Genomic DNA, 19,068 nt, shown 5'->3' on the forward strand with positions numbered 1-19,068 from the left:
CCTCAGCCCCAGGCTAGACGGTGGCTTATGGGTCGGTCTTTGCTGCCCTTAATATTGATTGGACCCTGGGCAAACATTTTCTGGGGCCCTCTCGAATCCACTTATCAACTATTTGTGGGCAGTAGGGGCTCCAGGGGCAACTGCTTTTGGGCCCCACAACAATGACTGGGCCTGGGGCAGCTGTCCATTTTGCCCTGCGTTAAAGACGGTCCTGGTTATAGCATCTACAAACTATAGTACAGCTGTGTTTAAAATAATAGCAGTGAGTTTGGGCTCTTTCACACGGGCGTTCCGTTTGTCCGTTTTTCAACCCAATCCGTTTGCGGATGAAAAACGGACATAATGTATCTCTATGTAAATACGGATGTCAGCGGATGATCATCCGCTGACATCCGTTTTTCGTCAGTTCAGTTCAGTTTTTTAGAACGGAAGAGAACCCTATTTTTTCTTCCGTTCAAAAAACTGAACGGACGCAAAAACGGATGTCAGTGGTGTCATCCGCTGACATCCGTATTTACATAGACATACATTATGTCCGTTTTTCATCCGCAAACGGATGGGATGAAAAACGGACATACAGACCGGATGACACAAGTGTCATCCGTGTCCGTTTCAAAAAAAAAAAAAAAAGGAACTGATCGGGCATAAAAAACTGAACGCCCGTGTGAAAGAGCCCTAAGCTCAAAACTCTTGTAATAGCTTTTATTTCCATGCATGTAAATGCATTGGGAACACTGCAAAGTCTATTCCAAGTAAAAAGTTGAAGAAAAATGTTTCAAATTTGTTATTAATTTACAGAAAGTGAAGAAAAATGAATATTAGGCTTTTCCAAAATATAGCAGTATCTGCATTTTTTTTCAAAAACTCAAACTTTTACTGTATAAACTGAACAATGCTTGAAGATTTAGCTTTCCTGTGAATCACTGAACTAATATTTAGTTGTCAATATATGTGGAAATACATTGTGCTAACTATAACTTAAAAAGCTGTCAACACTACAATTGACATACAATTGTCCATAAATGACTTACAGAAAAGTGCAGCGCTAATTATAAAGTGAATACATACTGTATAACTGTGATGAAAAAATCCAAACAGTGCAATAATATCACAAAAAGAGTCCATAATTCATATAACATGGTGAAAAAATGCTGGAAATCACAAAGTGAAGCTGAAGTGTTCTGATATCCAGACTCATCAGTGAAGAAGAACCCAGCACCAACGTGAAAAAGCAAATGCGCTGACCAGAAGATATGGACCCAGATACCTTACTGTAGATGGGTCAAACAGGCCAGATAATCCTCACAAGGGAGAGTGGCTTGATCTTGGATGGTGGTTGATCGAATAAATCCATATAATTCTGGATTATGGTGTTTTGGTCTCCCAGCAGCACACCTATATAAAAAAATAAGCCAGAGTACACAAACATAATGTAAAACTGTTTAATTAAAATGTATTCCAATGGTAAAAAGACTTACAAATATCTGTAGGTAGCCAGCGTGTAACAGCCAGAGTGATTAATGACAGGAAATAGAGGCTCTGACGTGTTTCGTCATAGATGACGTCATTTACTGTCAATCACTCTGGCTGTTACACGCTGGCAACCTACAGATGTTTGTAAGTGTTTTTACCATTGGAATACATTTTAATTAAGCGGTTTCATACCATCCGCGATCGAGCCACTCTCCGTTGTGAGGATTATCTGGCCTTTTCGACCCATCTACTGTAATGTATCTGGGTCCATATTTTCTGGTGAGCGCATTTCCTTTTTCACGTTGGTGCTGGGTTCTTCTTCACTGATGAGTCTGGATATCAGAACACTTCAGCTTCACTTTGTAGTTTCCAGGATTTTTTCACCATGTTATATGAATTATGGACTCACCTTTTGTGATATTATTGCACTTTTTGGATTTTTTCATCACAGTTATATGTATTTACTTTATATTTAGCGCTGCACTTTTCTGTATGTAATATTTAGTTATATAGGCACTGTCTCTGAGAACTGCTTCACATCTGAGTTACATGGAGTCAACCAACTTTTGGCACCTGTAACCAGGTATTCCAGCCCAGGACGATGGCACTACATCCCACTATTCCTCTGCATTTCTTGGTTTTACCTTAGAAACAGCATTTTTGTGTCAACCCACAAGTTTTCTATTGGATTGAGGTCCGGGATTGGGCTGGCCACTCCATAACGTTATTCTTGTTGGTCTGGAACCAAGATGCTGCTCGCTTACTGGTGTTTTTTTTTTTTTTTGTAGCATTGCCCCCTTGAGGACTGCTGAATTCTTCACCTTTGGATCCACCTGGGTTACCATTAGCAACTGCAGCATGCACAATTTAACACTTTACTCCTTGACTCAGTCTAGGGAATGTAGTTGTTTTTTTGTTGTTTTATTCATTTAGGGATGGGAGAAGGGAAGAGTGGGATACTCCAAATTAAACTATTCACAATGGATGAGGACTCGCACTGACGATGCACCCAGGCTGTAGATTCACCTTGCCACTAGATGAATTTGGGTTAAGTCTCTGCATAGCTGACTTGTTTGGGTAGATTATCTTCAGGATACACTCCTAGCATCCCCTTTCACTCAACAAACTGACACCCGTCCTCTGACAATCCTAAACCGGGGTGGCCCCCCTCAGGTCAGGCCCCTAGACACGATACCCTGTACTCACAATACTGTTTTTCGAGGGTCTCCAATGCCTCTACCCCTCTAGTCAGCTCTCCTGGACCTCTGGGTTCAGTTCCTTTCCTCTGGTCCCCAGGCTGACCACTTGCCACCACTACAGAGGAGGAGGCAGCTGCCACCCTCCCTCCGGAACGCTGCTCACCAGCCAAAGACCCCGCAGCACATGTGCTCCTGGCTTTTATACAGTATCCCATAATGCACCGAGACAGCCTGTCTCTGCCAATCACTGGGACTCTATCAAAGCCTATGTATTCATTGGTCAGGTTTCCTCCCACTGTCCAACAAGCCTCCCTTTTGGACCAGTGTGAAACACTATCTAGACCCAATGAATGACATACTGAGCACACTGAGCAGACCGAACTCTCAGATCCTGCTCTCTGGTAGTCAGAAAGCAATACAGAATTTGCCTGCTGCTCCTCTGATAGGCAGACAGAGCCAAAAACGATATTCTCTCTCTAGCACCCATCTAGGAGGGTGCTACATTTTAAAGATAATTTTATTAGTGTTTTGAAAAAGACAAAGACAATGCACAACATACCATATTAATGTACATATATAAGGCATACCGATACAGCATAGCATTCAATACAGTAGTACACAAATAAAGTTTACCCAGGAATCCATGGTAGTTCACATAAATCGAACAAAACCAAAAGTCCAACAATAACCAGCTGGTGATTTCACACTATTACTAAAGAAAAACATAAATTGTCACAGGTAAAGGGACCTTCAACAGGAGCAGATTATACGTAAAAAATAAACAAAACCCATTAAAATGACCACCAAATAGAATTCTTAATGGCACTCAAGGCCCTTATAGAGAAAGCCACTCAGACTTCAATATCACTGGGCACAGTAGTTACCCAACCACAGTTTATCGAATTTCTTAGGGCAACCTCTGGCAAGGTAAGTCAATTTTTACAATCCAAGCCCCCAATCGAGGAGGATCTGGCTTCTCCCACTGCAGTACAATTGATTTTTTAGATTAAAAAAAAAGAGGAGTCGAAGTAGGGACTTTTGGGATTCTCTGAGCTCCTCCTCATCTAGATTTCTCAATAAACATCGAGCGGGAGTGTAAATGTTAGGAAGAACCATCTTCTCCTCAACAAATGTATATAATTCACTCTAAAAGTTAGGCACCTTAGGGCAATCCCAGACTATATGAAAGAAATCTCAGACAGCAGTATGATATCTCTGACAGTGCGGACTCATACTGTATAGTCTATAGCAGGGCTTCCCAAACTTTTTTGGGCCGAGACCCAGTTCTGAATACAGTTATTTTTCGGGACCCACTTGCTTGTACTGTAATTGAATATTGTAAAGTGCTACAGAATTTGTTGGCGCTATATAAATGCAAATAATAATAATAATAATAATGCATACTTTAAAGGGAGGGGGATGTTAAATTAAAAATATAAATTTACTACTTTTTAATGTATTATTGAATACACTTAATATATAACTAAATATAAGGCTACATGGCACTTGTTTGCCCTCTCCATGTCCCAGCACACCTCACCCAGTCTCCATGATGAGGAGCTCTATGCTGGTTTTGGTGTCCTGGCTCTTCTCCTTCAGATTCTCTGCTGGGGTCACAGAAGCTGCCATGAACTCCTGACACCGCCGGGCCACCTGGTCCTCCTATGACACCAAGGCTGCCGTTTCTGCCCACTATAGCTGTGAGAATCCCACCGCCAGTCTAGCCACCACCGCTGCCACCAGCAGGCCCGAGGAGCTGGCTCTGCACCCCATGAACATATTCTACATAACAGCCCACATATGTACTCACTGATGCAGGTATCCTCCTTGCGTTAAATGCAGACCAGCCTCCGTAAACTGCATGGGCGGGGTCCTGAATCCATTGCAATTTGACTGCTTTGGCTCTCTGTAATTTGCGTGGGCTCACACAGCATTATTTAAGCGGGCCCGCTCTCAGTGATTTCTAACTCATCGCGACCCACTCAAACGCAGCTCGCGACCCACCAGTGGGTCCCAACCCACAGTTTGTGAACTCCTGGTCTATAGGGTGTGTAATAGATCCTATGTAAATTCTAACTAGTGTGTTTGGGGTCATTGTCTTGTTGAAACACCCATGTCAAGGGCATTTCCTCTTCGGCATATGGCAAGATTACCTCTTCAAGTATTTTGATGTATTGAAACTGATCTATGATCCCTGGTATGCGATAAATAAGCCCAATGCCATTAGTATGAGAAATATCCCTATATCATGATGCTTGCACCCAGGGCCGCTGATAAGGCAGTACAGCCAGCAGTTCCGTACTGGTTCAGTTCAAAATGGGGCCCAGCTTCACTGTCTTATTACAGACAGCGATCCTCTACTGTTTCCCCCTGCAGTGCTGCCGGCTTCTTCTTTTATTTCCCCCTCCAGTCGCACTTCAGGGGGACTGGTTCCAACACATGCACCCCTTCCATCTGCTGTCTGGGCCCCATTGTGTGCCACTTTCCCTCACAGCTTCTCTATTGACAGCTGCTGTGGGCACACAGGGGGATGCTTTAAGATGGTGAGCAGGGAAAGGGGCCAGTGAATATGTAATTTACTGGGCCCTTCCTTTCCTGAATGAACACAGGGAGCAATCGCTATCAATCACTCCTGTGTCCATTCATTACTTTACTATGCTTCAGTTTGTGAATGAGCAGGAAGCCTCTGAGTGCTTCCTATTCATTCATCTGTGTAGCTGAGGCTACAGAGAAAGTGACTGCTAAATCTATGTCCTCGGTCACTTTTGGCCAAGGAAAGGGGGCCCTGTTAGGCTGTATGGGGCCCCATGATTTCTAACAGCAGCCCTGCTTGCACCACCATGTTTCACTGTCTTCACAGTGTACTGTGGCTTGAATTCAGCGTTTGGAGGTCGTCTGACAAACTGTCTGCGGCCCCTAGATCCAAAAAGTACAATCTGTGTTTTCACCAGTCCACAAAATGTTGCGCCATTTCTCTTCAAGCCAGTCAATGTGTTCTTTGGCAAATTGTAACCTCTCCAGTACATCTTTGTTAACAATGTGACTTTGCGGGGGATTCTTGCTGATAGCTTGACTTAACATAGGCATCTTCTAATTGATACACTACTCATAGGTAACTTTACACCTTCTTTGAGCTGGAGCTGATCATTGGCGGAGTCTTTGCCATTTGCGCTATTTTCCAATCCATTCGAATGGTAGTTGTCCATTTTCTTCCACGTCTTTCTGGTTTTGGTTGGCATTTGAAAGCATTTGAGATCATTTTAGCTGAGCAGCCTATCAGTTTCTGCACCTCTTTATATGTTTTCCGTTTCCAATCAACTTTTTATGATGGCTGAATTGTTGGCATCTAGAATCTTGCTGCCCTCTCAGGATGATGGGTATCCACATAAACTGAAAGCATAAAAGACAAGAGAAAGGCGCACCGACCTAGTGCAATATCGTAAAACATTTATTGGAAAATCATAAAAACCATGCCATACATTATACTCACAAGAGTATGATAGGTAGAAGCATAAAAACAGAGGATTCCTTCGGCTATCCAAAGACTGCAGGACCAGTACACTTAATTGCGACAAGAGAACTTGAAGGCGTCCATATGGATAGGGCTAACGCGTTTCGAGGGAGAACCCTCTTCCTCAGAGCTTTGTGAGTATAATGTATGTCGTGGTTTTTATGATTTTCCAATAAATATTTTACGATATTGCACTAGGTCGGTGCGCCCTGCTCTTGTCTTTAATTTCTGGATTGACTCATTTTACTCAGATTTTCAGAGAGAAATGCACTATATCCAGGATGTACAACATTTTCTGCCTTCCCCCTTAACCACTTCAGTTCTGGAAGGTTTACCCCCCTTCATGATCAGGCAATTTTTTGCGATACAGCATTGCATTAATTTAACTGACAATTGCGCGGTCGTGCGAAGCTGTACCCACATGAAATGTATGTCCTTTTTTTTCTTACAAATAGAGCTTTCTTTTGATGGTATTTTTTTTACCACAGCGGTTTTTATTTTTTGCACTATAAACAAAAAAGACAGACAATTGTGGAAAAAAAAAAAACAATATTTTTTACTTTCTGCTATAAAACATATTCAATAAAAAATTTAAGAAAATCAAATTTATTCATCAATTTAGGCCTATATGTGTTATGCTACATATTTTTGGAACAAAAAAAAATCCCAATAAGCATAAATTGATTGGTTTGTGCTGAAGTTATAGTGTCTACAAACCATGGGATATTTTTATAAAATTTTTATTTATTTATTTTTTTTACTAGTAATGGCGGCGATCAACTAACTTTAGCTGGATTGCGGCATTGCGGCGGACAAATTGCACACTTTTTTGGGAACCAGTGACACTAATACAGTGATCAGTGCAAAAACAAAATTGCACCCTCATTGTACTAATGACACTGGCAGGGAAGGGGTAGGTGTGCTCCTAGGAAGTGCTTTCTAACTGTGTGGGGGTGGCTTAACTGGAGGAAGACAGAGATCCATGTTTCTGCTTCCTCTTTGACAGAACGGCGGTCTGCCTTGTTTACATAGGCAGATCGCCGTTCTGCCTCTCCTGTGGACGATCAGCGGGTCCTAGTGGTTAAATGTTTAAATTGCCATATCATGTAGTGATCCACTTGTCCCCAATCGCACCCAGCACGGCAAGCTCCTGTTACATCAGGGACTATTTAGGGACCAATAGGGAAATACCATCGCATCCCTTTAAGATTCCCTCTAGGGGACCTTGGTTCCTCCCATCCGTGTCGGCGGCCGCTTAGGAACGACAGATCGGCTCCCAGATGCGCGTGTAACAGTGTGGCGCGTGCGCAGTAAGAGAAGCCACGTCATTGACGTTTGAAGCCCAGTACGTGCGGCGCCTACGGCGCATGCGCGGGAGCTTTATAAGGCCGGGGAACCGGCGTCTCTCCTCACTTACCTCGCAGAGAGGGAACTGGAAAGACTGAAGGACTGCGCTGCCTGGAACCACCCTGGAAATCCAATACCCATTTAAATTGTAAGTTACAAGAGTGGAACCACCATCCACCTAACATACAAGTACGCTTTTCAGAAGTCACAAACTTTAATAAATTCTGCACAAATCATGAAATAATCAACCTGCCTTTTACAACTACCAATATATTCCCATTTGTAGTACCCTGACTAAGGAAGGGAACCCCAGAAGCTCCTCTCCTTTTGGAGCACCACTGTGACTGCCACTTTGCACCACAATCTGTGAGTCCCCCAAATTTACTTTTTTTTTTTTTAATTCTTATTATTATATTTTTTATTCTCATTTTGACTCCATGTATACTTACACTTACCAAAATAATCCATCCATATATACCATTACAGGCCGCATCCATTGGTTCCTGTTGCGATTTAAAGGGACATAAGGAAGCACACATGAACAGACAAACAAATGTATATATATATACATATGATTACCTATACCACTGACATATTGTTTGAATGACCGTGGTATTTATAGCCAATAATTGATTCATTATTTGCTACCTTTACAGACTTGGTGATAAATCCTTGAAAAAGTCTATAAGATAGCCGAAATGCGTCGGATACATACTGGGGATCTCTGTGAATACCTTTCCAAGCCTTCAAGCATGGAAAAACAGAGACAACATCCCTATTAAGTCACCATATTTACACCTGTCACGGAATTTTCCAAAACCTTTCTCTTCACCTATTCACCATTGGGTCTTTAACCCAACACTTACCAACACAATATCTATATGTGTTTCTTGAATCTATGTTTAAACCTATTATTTAATAAATTATTTCTGATTTTATGTATAAACCTTGTACATGATCACTTGCCCATAAAGTCCCATCCTCTTGGCTTGAGGCACCAAAGCAACCCCTTGTTATACATTTAAGGGACGGAGGCAACCCATATTGTTCTAGCTATCTAGAGATCAAACCACACCCCCCCCAGTGGATGCAATGATTGGCTCCCGCTGTGTCCAATCACAGCAGGAGCAGGTCACCAGTGGCACGTGCGCGCGCTCCAGATCCTGTGCACGAAATTACATACAGGTACGTGATTTCACGCAGGAGGGCCGCCCTGCCGCAGTATATCTGAGTGAAGCAGTCCTCAATGGGTTAAATAAGGGCCGCCTGTTTTTTTTTCACAGACTGAATGACCTCACTAATTGAATTCCACATTGCTATTATTTTGAACACGCCTCTTTCATATATTAATCCAATTACACAGAATCACTGATGGATCTGTTGGTTTTCTATTACTCTATTACACCTACTACTAAATTATTTGCCATGTAGAAATATAATTTATATCAAAAACATTGATTGATCTGGTTAGCGATGTTGGACTGCTATTATTTTGAACACAACTGTATATATCTGAAAATTGATCAATCCTCATGTACAGTACTGACAAACTCATTTCTTGAGGCCCAAAAAAGCCAGGACAGTACAAATATCCCATAAAAGACCCCTTTCTGGAAAGTAGGCAGTCTGAAGTATTTATTAAGAGGCATTGGCAGTTTTTTGAAGATGTCATTTTTTTTGTCACAATTTTTTGGAAAATTAAGAAACTAAATAATTTTTTTTCCCCACAATTTTTTGGTTACATACGGTCACCAGTGCAGTACAGCGTCATCATATGACTGGTGTGGCGGTGATCAAGGACACTGACTGGTGACTGTACAGCGAGGGGAAAAATGCTGCTGATTTTGTACGTTTGCCCACTGACAAAGAAATGATCAGTCTATAATTTTAGAGAGACAGAATAACAACAAAAATATCCAGAAAAAAACTATTTAAAAAAAGTTATAAACTGATTTGCATTCTAATGAGTAAAATAAGTATTTGACCTCTTTGCAAAACATGACTTAGTACTTGGTGGCAAAACCCTTGTTGGCAATCACAGAGGTCAGACCTTTCTTGTAGTTGGCCACCAGGTTTGTACACATCTCAGGAGGGATTTTGTCCCACTCTTCTTAGCATATTCTCTCCAAGTCATTAAGGTTTCGAGGCTAACGTTTGGTGACTCGAACCTTCAGCTCCCTCCACATATTTTCTATAGGATTAGGGTCTGGAGACTGGCTAGGCCACTCCATGACCTTAATGTGCTTCTTCTTGAGCCACTCATTTGTTGCCTTGGCTGTGTGTTTTGGGTCATTGTCATGCTGGAATACCCATCCACAACCTGTTTTCAATGACCTGGCTGAGGGAAGGTGGTTCTCACCCAAGATTTGACTGTACATGGCCCGGTCCATCGTCCCTTTGATGCGGTGAAGTAAGTTGTCCTGTCCCCTTAGCAGAAAAACACCCACAAAGCATAATGTTTCCACCTCCATGTTTGACAGTGGGGATGGTGCTCTTGGGGTCATAGGCAGCATTCTTCGTCCTCCAAACACGGTGAGTTGAGTTGATGCCAAAGATCTTGATTTTGGTCTCATCTGACCACAGCACTTTCACCCAGTTCTCCTCTGAATCATTCAGATGTTCATTAGCAAAGTTCAGACGGGCCTTTCTCAGACAGGGGTACCTTGCAGGTGCTGCAGGTTTTCAGTCCTTCTCGGCATAGAGTGTTACCAATTGTTTTCTTGGTGACTATGGTCCGACCTGCCTTGAGATCATTGACAAGATTCACCAGTGTAGTTTTGGGCTGATTCCTCACCATTCTCATGATCATTGAAACTCCACGAGGTGAGATTTTGCATGGAGCCCCAAAACAAGTGTGACTGACAGTTATTTTGTGTTTCTTCTATTTGCGAAAAATCGCACCAACTGTTGTCACCCTCTCACCAAGCTGCTTGGCGATGGTCTTGTAGCCCATTCCAGCCTTGTGTAGGACAACAATCTTGTCCCTGACATCCTTGCACAGGTCTTTGGTCTTGGCCATGGTGGTGAGATTGGAATCTGATTGATTGATTGCTTCTGTGTCTTTTATACAGGTAACAAGCTGAGATTAAGAGCACTCCCTTTAAGAGAGTGCTCCTAATCTCAGCTCGTTACCTGTATAGAAGACACCTGGGAGCCAGAAATCTTGCTGATTGATAGCGGATCAAATACATATTTCACTCACTAAAATGCAAATCAATTTATAACTTTTTTGAAATGTGTTTTTCTGGATACTTTTTCCCCTCACTGTATGTAAAGAAAAAATAAACTTTTATTCAATTTATTAAACATGTTTTTTTATCTTTTTAAGATTTATTTATTTTTTTACATACTCTCATCTGAGTCCCAATAGTGACACTACTACTCTGGGGGGGATTTAGGGATGTATATGGTGTGTATGGGTGGTGGCGCTACTCAAATATTGGAGTATAATATATCAAAATAAATAAATACCCTTATATACTCTATCAAAACTTAAAATCAATAGTTAATTAATGAATATATAAAGTACTGGTGCTCAACTGTAAAAATACAGTGAACTCACATATATATTGTGCTTAATATATCATAAAAGGTGACATTGGTGTCATAAATCCTTGATAAATGGTGACTTTGTGCAGTGACAACCATGTGAATGGTAATCTATAAAGGAATAATTAGTTATAATGTCTAAAAGGTGAAGATAAAGTGCTTGATGTTTAACCAATATTCAGTCCAACAATTCAAAAAGTCTTTATTCAGTCTTCAAAGAAAAGCACTGAAAAAAAAACACTGTAGAGGGGATCCCTCTATGCCGTATAGTCAATCACTTGGAAGGTTACACCTATGAAGGTGCTAGTGCAAATAAAAGCGTGCAGTACAAATACAATGGTGTTTATGAGGTGCCTAAGATTAAAGTAAAAAGACGTGCCGGTGCTGTATTTTTTCAGGACATCATCAGGCGCTCCTGATGACGTCAACTCTGACGAAACGCGTAGGACTGGACATTACGTCGCTCCGTCACTTCCGCTAAAGTGGTTACAGACTGTGGAATGCATCCGAACCCGGATATCCGGCTCGGACGCCACAATACCTGCATACATTACAACGCTGAAACTGTGAGTGGATATTTATTTTTGATTAAATAAATGGTTAAACATACTGCACCATGGCCTGTCTATCTTCACTGTTTGGGGCATAACCGAGAGAACCCCCCCAGGGATATTAGAGGCACACACAACCAACCCTGCCAGGACCACACGGACCTAGAGGGAATCGTAGGATCATCCAACTTGCTACCACTATATGGGGAGGGCATTGCGTTGAGTGCAATTTCATTAGGGTACATGGAGCACCGCACCCAGCACAGCAAAGGAAAAGTATAATACAGCACCGACACGTCTTTTTACTTTCACCTTAGGCACCTCATAAACACCATTGTATTTGTACTGCACGCTTTTATTTGCACTAGCACCTTCATAGGTGTAACCTTCCAATTGATTGCCTATACGGCATAGAGGGATCCTCTCTACAGTGAGCACTGGTTTCAGTGCTTTTCTTTGAAGACTGAATAAAGACTTTTTGAATTGTTGGACTGCACACAGCACTAGTGCACTTAATACAACCAATTGTTTTATATTTTATATTTTGAATATTGGTTAAACATCAAGCACTTTACCTTCACCTTTTAGACATTATAACTAATTATTCCTTTATATATTACCATTGACATGGTTGTCACTGCACAAAGTCACCATTTATCAAGGATTTATTACACCAATGTCACCTTTTATGATATATTAAGCACAATATATATGTGAGTTCACTGTATTTCTACAGTTGAGCACCAGCACTTTATATATTCATTAATTAACTATAGATTTTAAGTTCTGATAGAGTATATAAGGGTATTTAATTTATTTTGATATATTATACTCCAATATTTGAGTAGTGCCACCACCTATACACACCATATACATTCCTGTAATAAGGACCAGTGACAGCTGCTCTCTCTCTTTGTACAGGGTGACTGGTCCTGTCTCTGCCCCCTCTTGTAGTTTTCTGCAGGCAGCCTATAGTGGGTGGAACCTGCTGGGCCCCTCCCACAGCTCTGCTCTCTGCACAGGCTATGTACAGCACAACAAACTCATTTATTCTGAGAACTGTATAAATATATATACAGTATATAATGGAGAGAGCGAGATAAAGAGGAACATAGATTGCTTAGAGCAGGGTTTCTCAACCAGGGTTCCTCCTGAGGTTGCTACGGGTCTCTTGAGCAATGGGCAATTTCTGCTCTCAGATAAGTTCCCAATGACACCATTGTTCCTTTTAGCTATCTGTAAGGGGGTAATTCTTCCCAATGATGACAAGAGTGGGGACTGTCACACTAATGTGTCATGAGTTGTAGATTTTTAATTTTTAGCAGGGGTTCCACAAGACCAGAAATTTGTTACAAGGGTTCCTCTGTGTTGGAAAGGTTGAGAAAGGCTGGCTTAGCTAGAGCACTAGGTAGTTAGATGCACTTGCAACCCGTCCACTGGGGGCGCAGGGGCGCCGCCCCCCCCCCCCCCCCATCCACACGTCTGGCCCCCTAATCTACATGCAGGGCGCCGGACGCATGGATTCCATTCTAATAGGCTTCAAAAAAGGGTGGGCTCAGGGCGTAGAGCCCCCAGTTGTGTGACAATAGCGAATGAATATCACTATTATCACACTGATTCTCCTCCCAACCAATCAGGGTCCAGAGACCCGTTTCCCGATTGGCCGAAAGGAGAGGCCATGCTATTGGCCAAGGTGGAGGAGGAGGGAGGAGACGCGGGGAAGTCGCTGCGGCCTGCCCTCCACGTCAGTCCATGGTGAGTGAGCCGGTAATGGGGGGGGGGGGGGGGTATGGTGTGCGAGCTGCTGTGATCTGGGGGGGGTTTATGGTGTGGTCAGTCTGCCCCCCCCCCGACCCATCGACCCATGGAGCACCAGCCGACTACTGGGTATCACAACAGTAATCATGACACTTTGCAATTTTTGACTTTTATTGAGTATTTTGTGTAAGAACTATTTTGTCTTTATTAAACAAATGTTTTTTTCAGCGTTGTTTTTTTTTTTTTTTACATTCACATGATGCAAACAAAGTAACAATTCACAGATTCATCTTTTTCAGAACATATTCTAAACTGTTATTAGGATCTCATAAGATTAACTTTCAAGTTTTATTGATTTTATATTACTGTTAACCACAAATTCTAATCATTTAGGAAAAAGGCAGCACAAGTGGAAACTGGGAACTGTAGGCAGGAATGCATCAAAACAGAAAACTAGTACCAAAAAAAAAATATATACGATAACAGCTGAAACATAAGAGTTGTGAGTACCCCAGGACGTGCTGCTGTCTTCAAAAATAAATTACAGTCCTCCTTTAGTATTTAAATATCTTTTTTTTCATACCTACTGTATTTACATATCCAGTTCAGAGCAGCAAATAGCCACAAGACATGGAACCCTACGGAGCAGGTTCTTGTGCCTCTATGCGCAAAACAATCTCTTCTGAGCGCAATCCTAAAGTTAAACTTTCTCGCTAATAAATATCTAATTATTTAGTGCAGTGATGTTCTATCTACAGTCCAAGCACAGGAGATCAGATCCTACTTCAGTCCTCCTATAAACGCCATCTGTTTAAAAAAAAAAAAAAATTCTTTATCTGATCCAACCGGCTCATGTGATTGGCAGATGAAATGTGGGTGGCCTTGAACAACCAATAAGGAAGACTTTATTTTTATTTCCTCTTTGGGAAACAATGAGCGAGTCTCAAAGGCAAATGAAAAAAAAAAAAAAAAACACATTATCTACAAAATAATAAAATTATAATTCTCTTTTACAGTTAGCTTTACAACTCGTTGCCAAGAAAAATAATATTAAAAATCTACATTTGAAAAAGGAATGATGCGCTTCTGGTGAGCTGGTTACAATTAAAGTTAGTCGACACTGAATTTTTTTTTTTTTTTTTACAAGATGGTTGTATGGAGATAAAAAATATTGTTCATTGATAAGAACTCCAAGGAGCTAAATTGTTCCATTAGTGCGCAAGATCTACTGTAGAAGCAGTGGCTGTCGCCGTTTGAAGTTTCAGCGACAGTAAAGCAACAGTTCGCCAGAAAAAGCAGCAGCTTGCTCACCGTTCCGCGATCAGAAGGCTAATAAGTAAGACCTCATGGATCCCATCAATAAAAGGTCCTTAAAATCCATCGTTAAGGTTGGCACGTAGGATGATCCTCCCCTTACAGTAAGATACAGGAGTATCAACACAACCCAGTTCTGGGTTAAAAATTGTGTTAAAAGTTCATACAGTAAAAAAAATTTCATATAAAAAATATTTTGATATTTTTTTTTTTTTTTTTTCACCGTTGATCTCCATCCATGTGAGCTTCTGGCCTCATTGACCTGTCAGTTTGGGAATGCTACAGAGGGCCAGATAGGGCTTGCCTCAGTCTCACAGGCAGGATTCTACAGCATCTGCGATTTTATAAAAATCGTTCTGCGCTTAGTTTAACGGTAGGTGTGCCAGGGTTGGTCACAAGTCGGTGACTTTGTTCTCTACGGCTGCAGCAATTTGCTGTAATCTGTAGCCGAGCTGCATTTTTTGGGCTGTCGTGTCATCCTCCAGTGCTGTGATTATCTGTAGAAGAGAAGGTGTCAGTAAATGTATCCATCAATCTACGCTCTAATAAACCAATTCTGTAAGCAATCGTTGCAACTACTGGTTGCCCTTTTCAACACTGCAAGACAGAGGCGTAACTAGAACCTTCAGGGCCTCGGTGCAAGTAACCATGGAGGGCCCCCCGGACCTCTGGCCGGGGCCATTCCCTTCAAGCATGGGGCTCTTCCCACTGATCCTGGGGCCCTTTACTCTCGTTGTGGGGCTCTTTATTACCCCCCCAGCAGGACCCTTTCACAAGTTCTGGAGTGGGCCCTCCTCCTGCCATCTTGGGGACTCCCCACGGTGATGGAATGCCAGGGCCCAGTTGCAAGTGTGACCTTTGCGATCCTGGAAGTTCACCCACTGGTGTCAGTAGTTTTTATTTTTTGGTATATTTAATTGTATTATTTTTTATCATTTTATTTAATTTTTTTACAATGTCACTGACTATGACTCTGTCCATTCAGAAAAGGAAGGAGCTGGTAAATTACATATTTACCGACCCCTTCCTGGTTCTCTATTGTGACACATCCCCTGCAGCAGCCGGCAGGAGAGGAAAGGGAGCACAGTGGGGGGGGGGGGGGGGTAGCACAGTAGGGGGGGGGGGGAACCACGGGAGTACACAGGGGCCCAGAGACAGCAGAACACAAGTGAACTGGATAGGAGGAGTGGCGGGGGCAGCATACAGAGGTGCCAATCTCCTCCATTTTTCTCCTGCAGCTACAGGAGGAAAAAGGAGGACAGTGATTTCTCTACATGCTGCCCCCGCTGCCCCTCCTATCCAGGTGTACAGGGGAGCATGGGGCCTGGTTGCAATTGCAACCCCTGTAGTTACGCCCCTGCTGGAAGTTAAAGCCCTATTCTAAAAAACTGAAAGATTATCCTTTGCATTGGGGCCGTGCCTGCACTGCAAGGGTTAAAGTGTTACTAAACCCAGGAGCCTGCAATCACTATATCTGGTCTCCCACAGTGCACAGAACATGAAAGTGCAACAGTTTTCGTAAATATAAACTGCTAAATACCTTTTCTCATCAGCAGTATATTACATTTTGTAAATTCTATCAGTGTCTGGCTAAAGCTTGAAGGAGGAAATCTCATTCTCCCATGATTGTCCTATGAGGTTGCAGGACCCTTGACCTTCTGTCTGGACAGAGCTGATTGGCCCTGTGTTGATCACATGCACTCTCCCAGAAAAAAAAACTCTCTAGCAATACACATCAAACTGAGCATGTGCAGCTTGTCCCCTAGCCTCTGTACTATCAAGAGATATATTGGGGACTCTTAAAGAAGGGGAGGTTCAGAGAAAACAGGTACAAACAGCCTTTTTACACAATGCAAAGGATTAACCCCTTAGGTTCCACAAGCATGCTTTACTGCATATACAGACTGATTTTACTGTTGTGCGTTTAGTAACAACTGAATTGGTTGTTTAGGTCTAGGCAGGGGAGGACTGGGCTAGGAGGCAGGGGGGGAATTGCCCCCTGGGCCGCTCTGATGCCCTGTAAAAAGGCTGCACTGTTTCTGCCACAGACATGCCTAAAGGATTCCTGGTAAAGAGAAGTAGAAAGTCCCTGCCACTGACCTATTGAGTGTGGGTTGAAGACAAAGACAGAGCACAGGCCTCCCCCCCAGCATGGATGGTGTAAACTGTGTCTGAGCAGAGGCCGGTTCCATGCCCCACTGGAGACTCTCCTCCCCCAGCCAGCCCCGACCAAGCTGTCCCAGCTCCCCCCAACCGCCTCCTGCTGGCCAGGTCGGGAACCCAGATTCAGCCGGTAAGTAGAGAGTATCTGGAGCAGGGCTTCAGCTTGGAATGGGGGTCAGGAGGAGGACGGGAAGAGGGAGAGTGGGAGGAGGCCGAGTCGCTGCACCATGGGCCTCTGGTTTGTACTTGCCCCCTGGGCCGAAAATTGACAGTCTGCCCCTGGGTCTAGGGGGCATAGAAAAGAAGATCCACTTACCAGATCCTCCTCTCCTCCGTGCTGCTTGAACGATCCCTGCAGCATCTTCTCCCCCCATGCTCCAGTGGTCTAGGGTTCTAACGTCATCAAGACCAATGACCATAGCCCTGTATTGGACAATGAAGCCGGGGGACAGTCGACCATTGAAGCAGAAGGAGAGGAGGATAAGGTAAGTTCAAGTGAAAACTCTCCCCTAGACTAAATGATCAGGTAACCTTTTCAGTACAGGCGTAGCCCCACTGCAAGGGACAGTTTTTAAATTTCCCAGCTGTGATCTGCCTCTCCACTGCCATTGCTCGGGTCCTGCAGCGCCATCTTTCTTCATGACGTAATCGAAAAGTGTCTGTTTCGGGTTTAGGCCTATCTCCCTGCTCCTTTCATGAATGAGAGCTGATGCCTTCTGGAACATGCAACATGCATATCCTAGGAGGAGCACAGCATGCCATTCAGTCCTATGCCAGGATGCGGAAGAGGTGAGGCAGAACGTGAACAATAAAAAAAAAAAAAAAAAAAAAAAGGTAAATAAACATAAAAAATATAAATGTGGTTGGGGGGGGGGGGGTCTAATTACACTTAATGACACATTCTTCCTCTACCCCAAGCATTTAACCCTTTTAGTGTTGGGTGGGAACTGCAAGGATTTTTTTTTATGCCGGAGTTGGGCTTTAATGTACAACATCCAATGCATCTTTCTCTGAACTCTGCTCTTCCCTAAATAATACAGCAGCTGCTAATACTGATCTACTCATGAAAATGCTGATTGCTGGGCTGTTTATGGCTTTTATACTTTCACTGGCCTGTGAAATAAGAAGAAAGTCAGAACCCATTATCTACATACTGGTTCAGGGTCACAGAGGCAGAAGATATAGTAAAACCTTTCAATCAACAGCCAGGCAACATGTTTTTTTCAGCAATAACTGCTTACATATAGTCCATACAGGTTTCAATTGTATGTGGCTCTTTGCTGCCACCTCATGTCTGAAAGGAACAATTGCAGCCTCTGGACACAGTAAGCTCCGGCAGCTCTTTTATCCCTTTTTGCCAACTTAGTGTATAAACTCACCTGGTCATAATACTTATTAATATACTTGTAGAGCTCATGAAGGGCCACCAAGGAATTAAGTTCTCCTGAGTAATTCTGAGAAATAAATGAAAACAAATAACATTAGTAGACAATTACAACAAACAAAAATACAAAATTTCTAGATCTAGAACCCTTGAAATTTCCCACATTTAGTCATGTTACAACCAAAAATGTAAATATATTTTATTGGGATTTTATGTGATAGGCCAACACAAAGTGGCAAATAATTATGAAGTGAAAGGAAAATGATAAATGGTTTTCAAAATTGTTTACAATTAAATATCTGAAAAGTGTGGCGTGCATTTGTATTCATCCCCATTTACTCTGATACCCCTAACTAAAATCTAGTGGAAGTAATTGCCTTCAGAAGTCACCTAATTAGTAAATAGAGTCCACTTGTGTGTAATTTACTCTCAGTATAAATACAAATCCAGATGGTCTGTGAAGCCCTCAGAGGTTTGTTAGAGAACTTTAGTGAACAAACAGCATCATGTAGGCCAAGGAACACACCAGACAGGTCACAGATGAAGATGTTGAGAATTTTAAAGTAGGGTTAGGTTATAAAAAAAATATCCCAAGCTTTGAACATTTCACAGAGCACTGTTCAATCCATCATCCGAAAATGGAAAGAGTATGGCACAACTGCAAACCTACTAAGACATGGCAATCCACCTAAACTGACAGGCTGGGCAAGGAGAGCGTTCATCAGAGAAGCAGCCAAGAGGCCCATGGTAACTCTGGAGGAGCTGCAGAGATCCACAGCTCAGGTGGGAGAATCTGTCCACAGGACAACTATTAGTCGC

At 42.5% G+C, this 19,068-nt stretch overlaps 1 protein-coding gene across 3 annotated transcripts in view; it reads right to left on the minus strand.

Annotated features, from left to right (window-relative positions):
* Nucleotides 1-13,548: 13,548 nt before the first annotated feature.
* The window catches only part of PLXNB1 (plexin B1), a 356,193-nt gene continuing 350,673 nt past the window's right edge, over nt 13,549-19,068 (minus strand). For all 3 annotated transcript variants that reach the window (XM_082265197.1, XM_082265195.1, XM_082265196.1), the window contains exons 37-38: nt 18,245-18,319; nt 13,549-15,199 (exon numbers count right to left, since the gene is read on the minus strand). In XM_082265197.1, the coding sequence (XP_082121323.1) occupies nt 15,095-15,199; nt 18,245-18,319 (180 nt within the window). In that variant the 3' untranslated portion in view covers nt 13,549-15,094. The remainder of the gene's footprint in view (nt 15,200-18,244; nt 18,320-19,068) is intronic.

This window comes from Pelophylax lessonae, assembly GCF_965119305.1.
Source record: "Pelophylax lessonae genome assembly, chromosome: 8".
NCBI classification, from domain to species: Eukaryota; Metazoa; Chordata; class Amphibia; order Anura; family Ranidae; genus Pelophylax; species Pelophylax lessonae.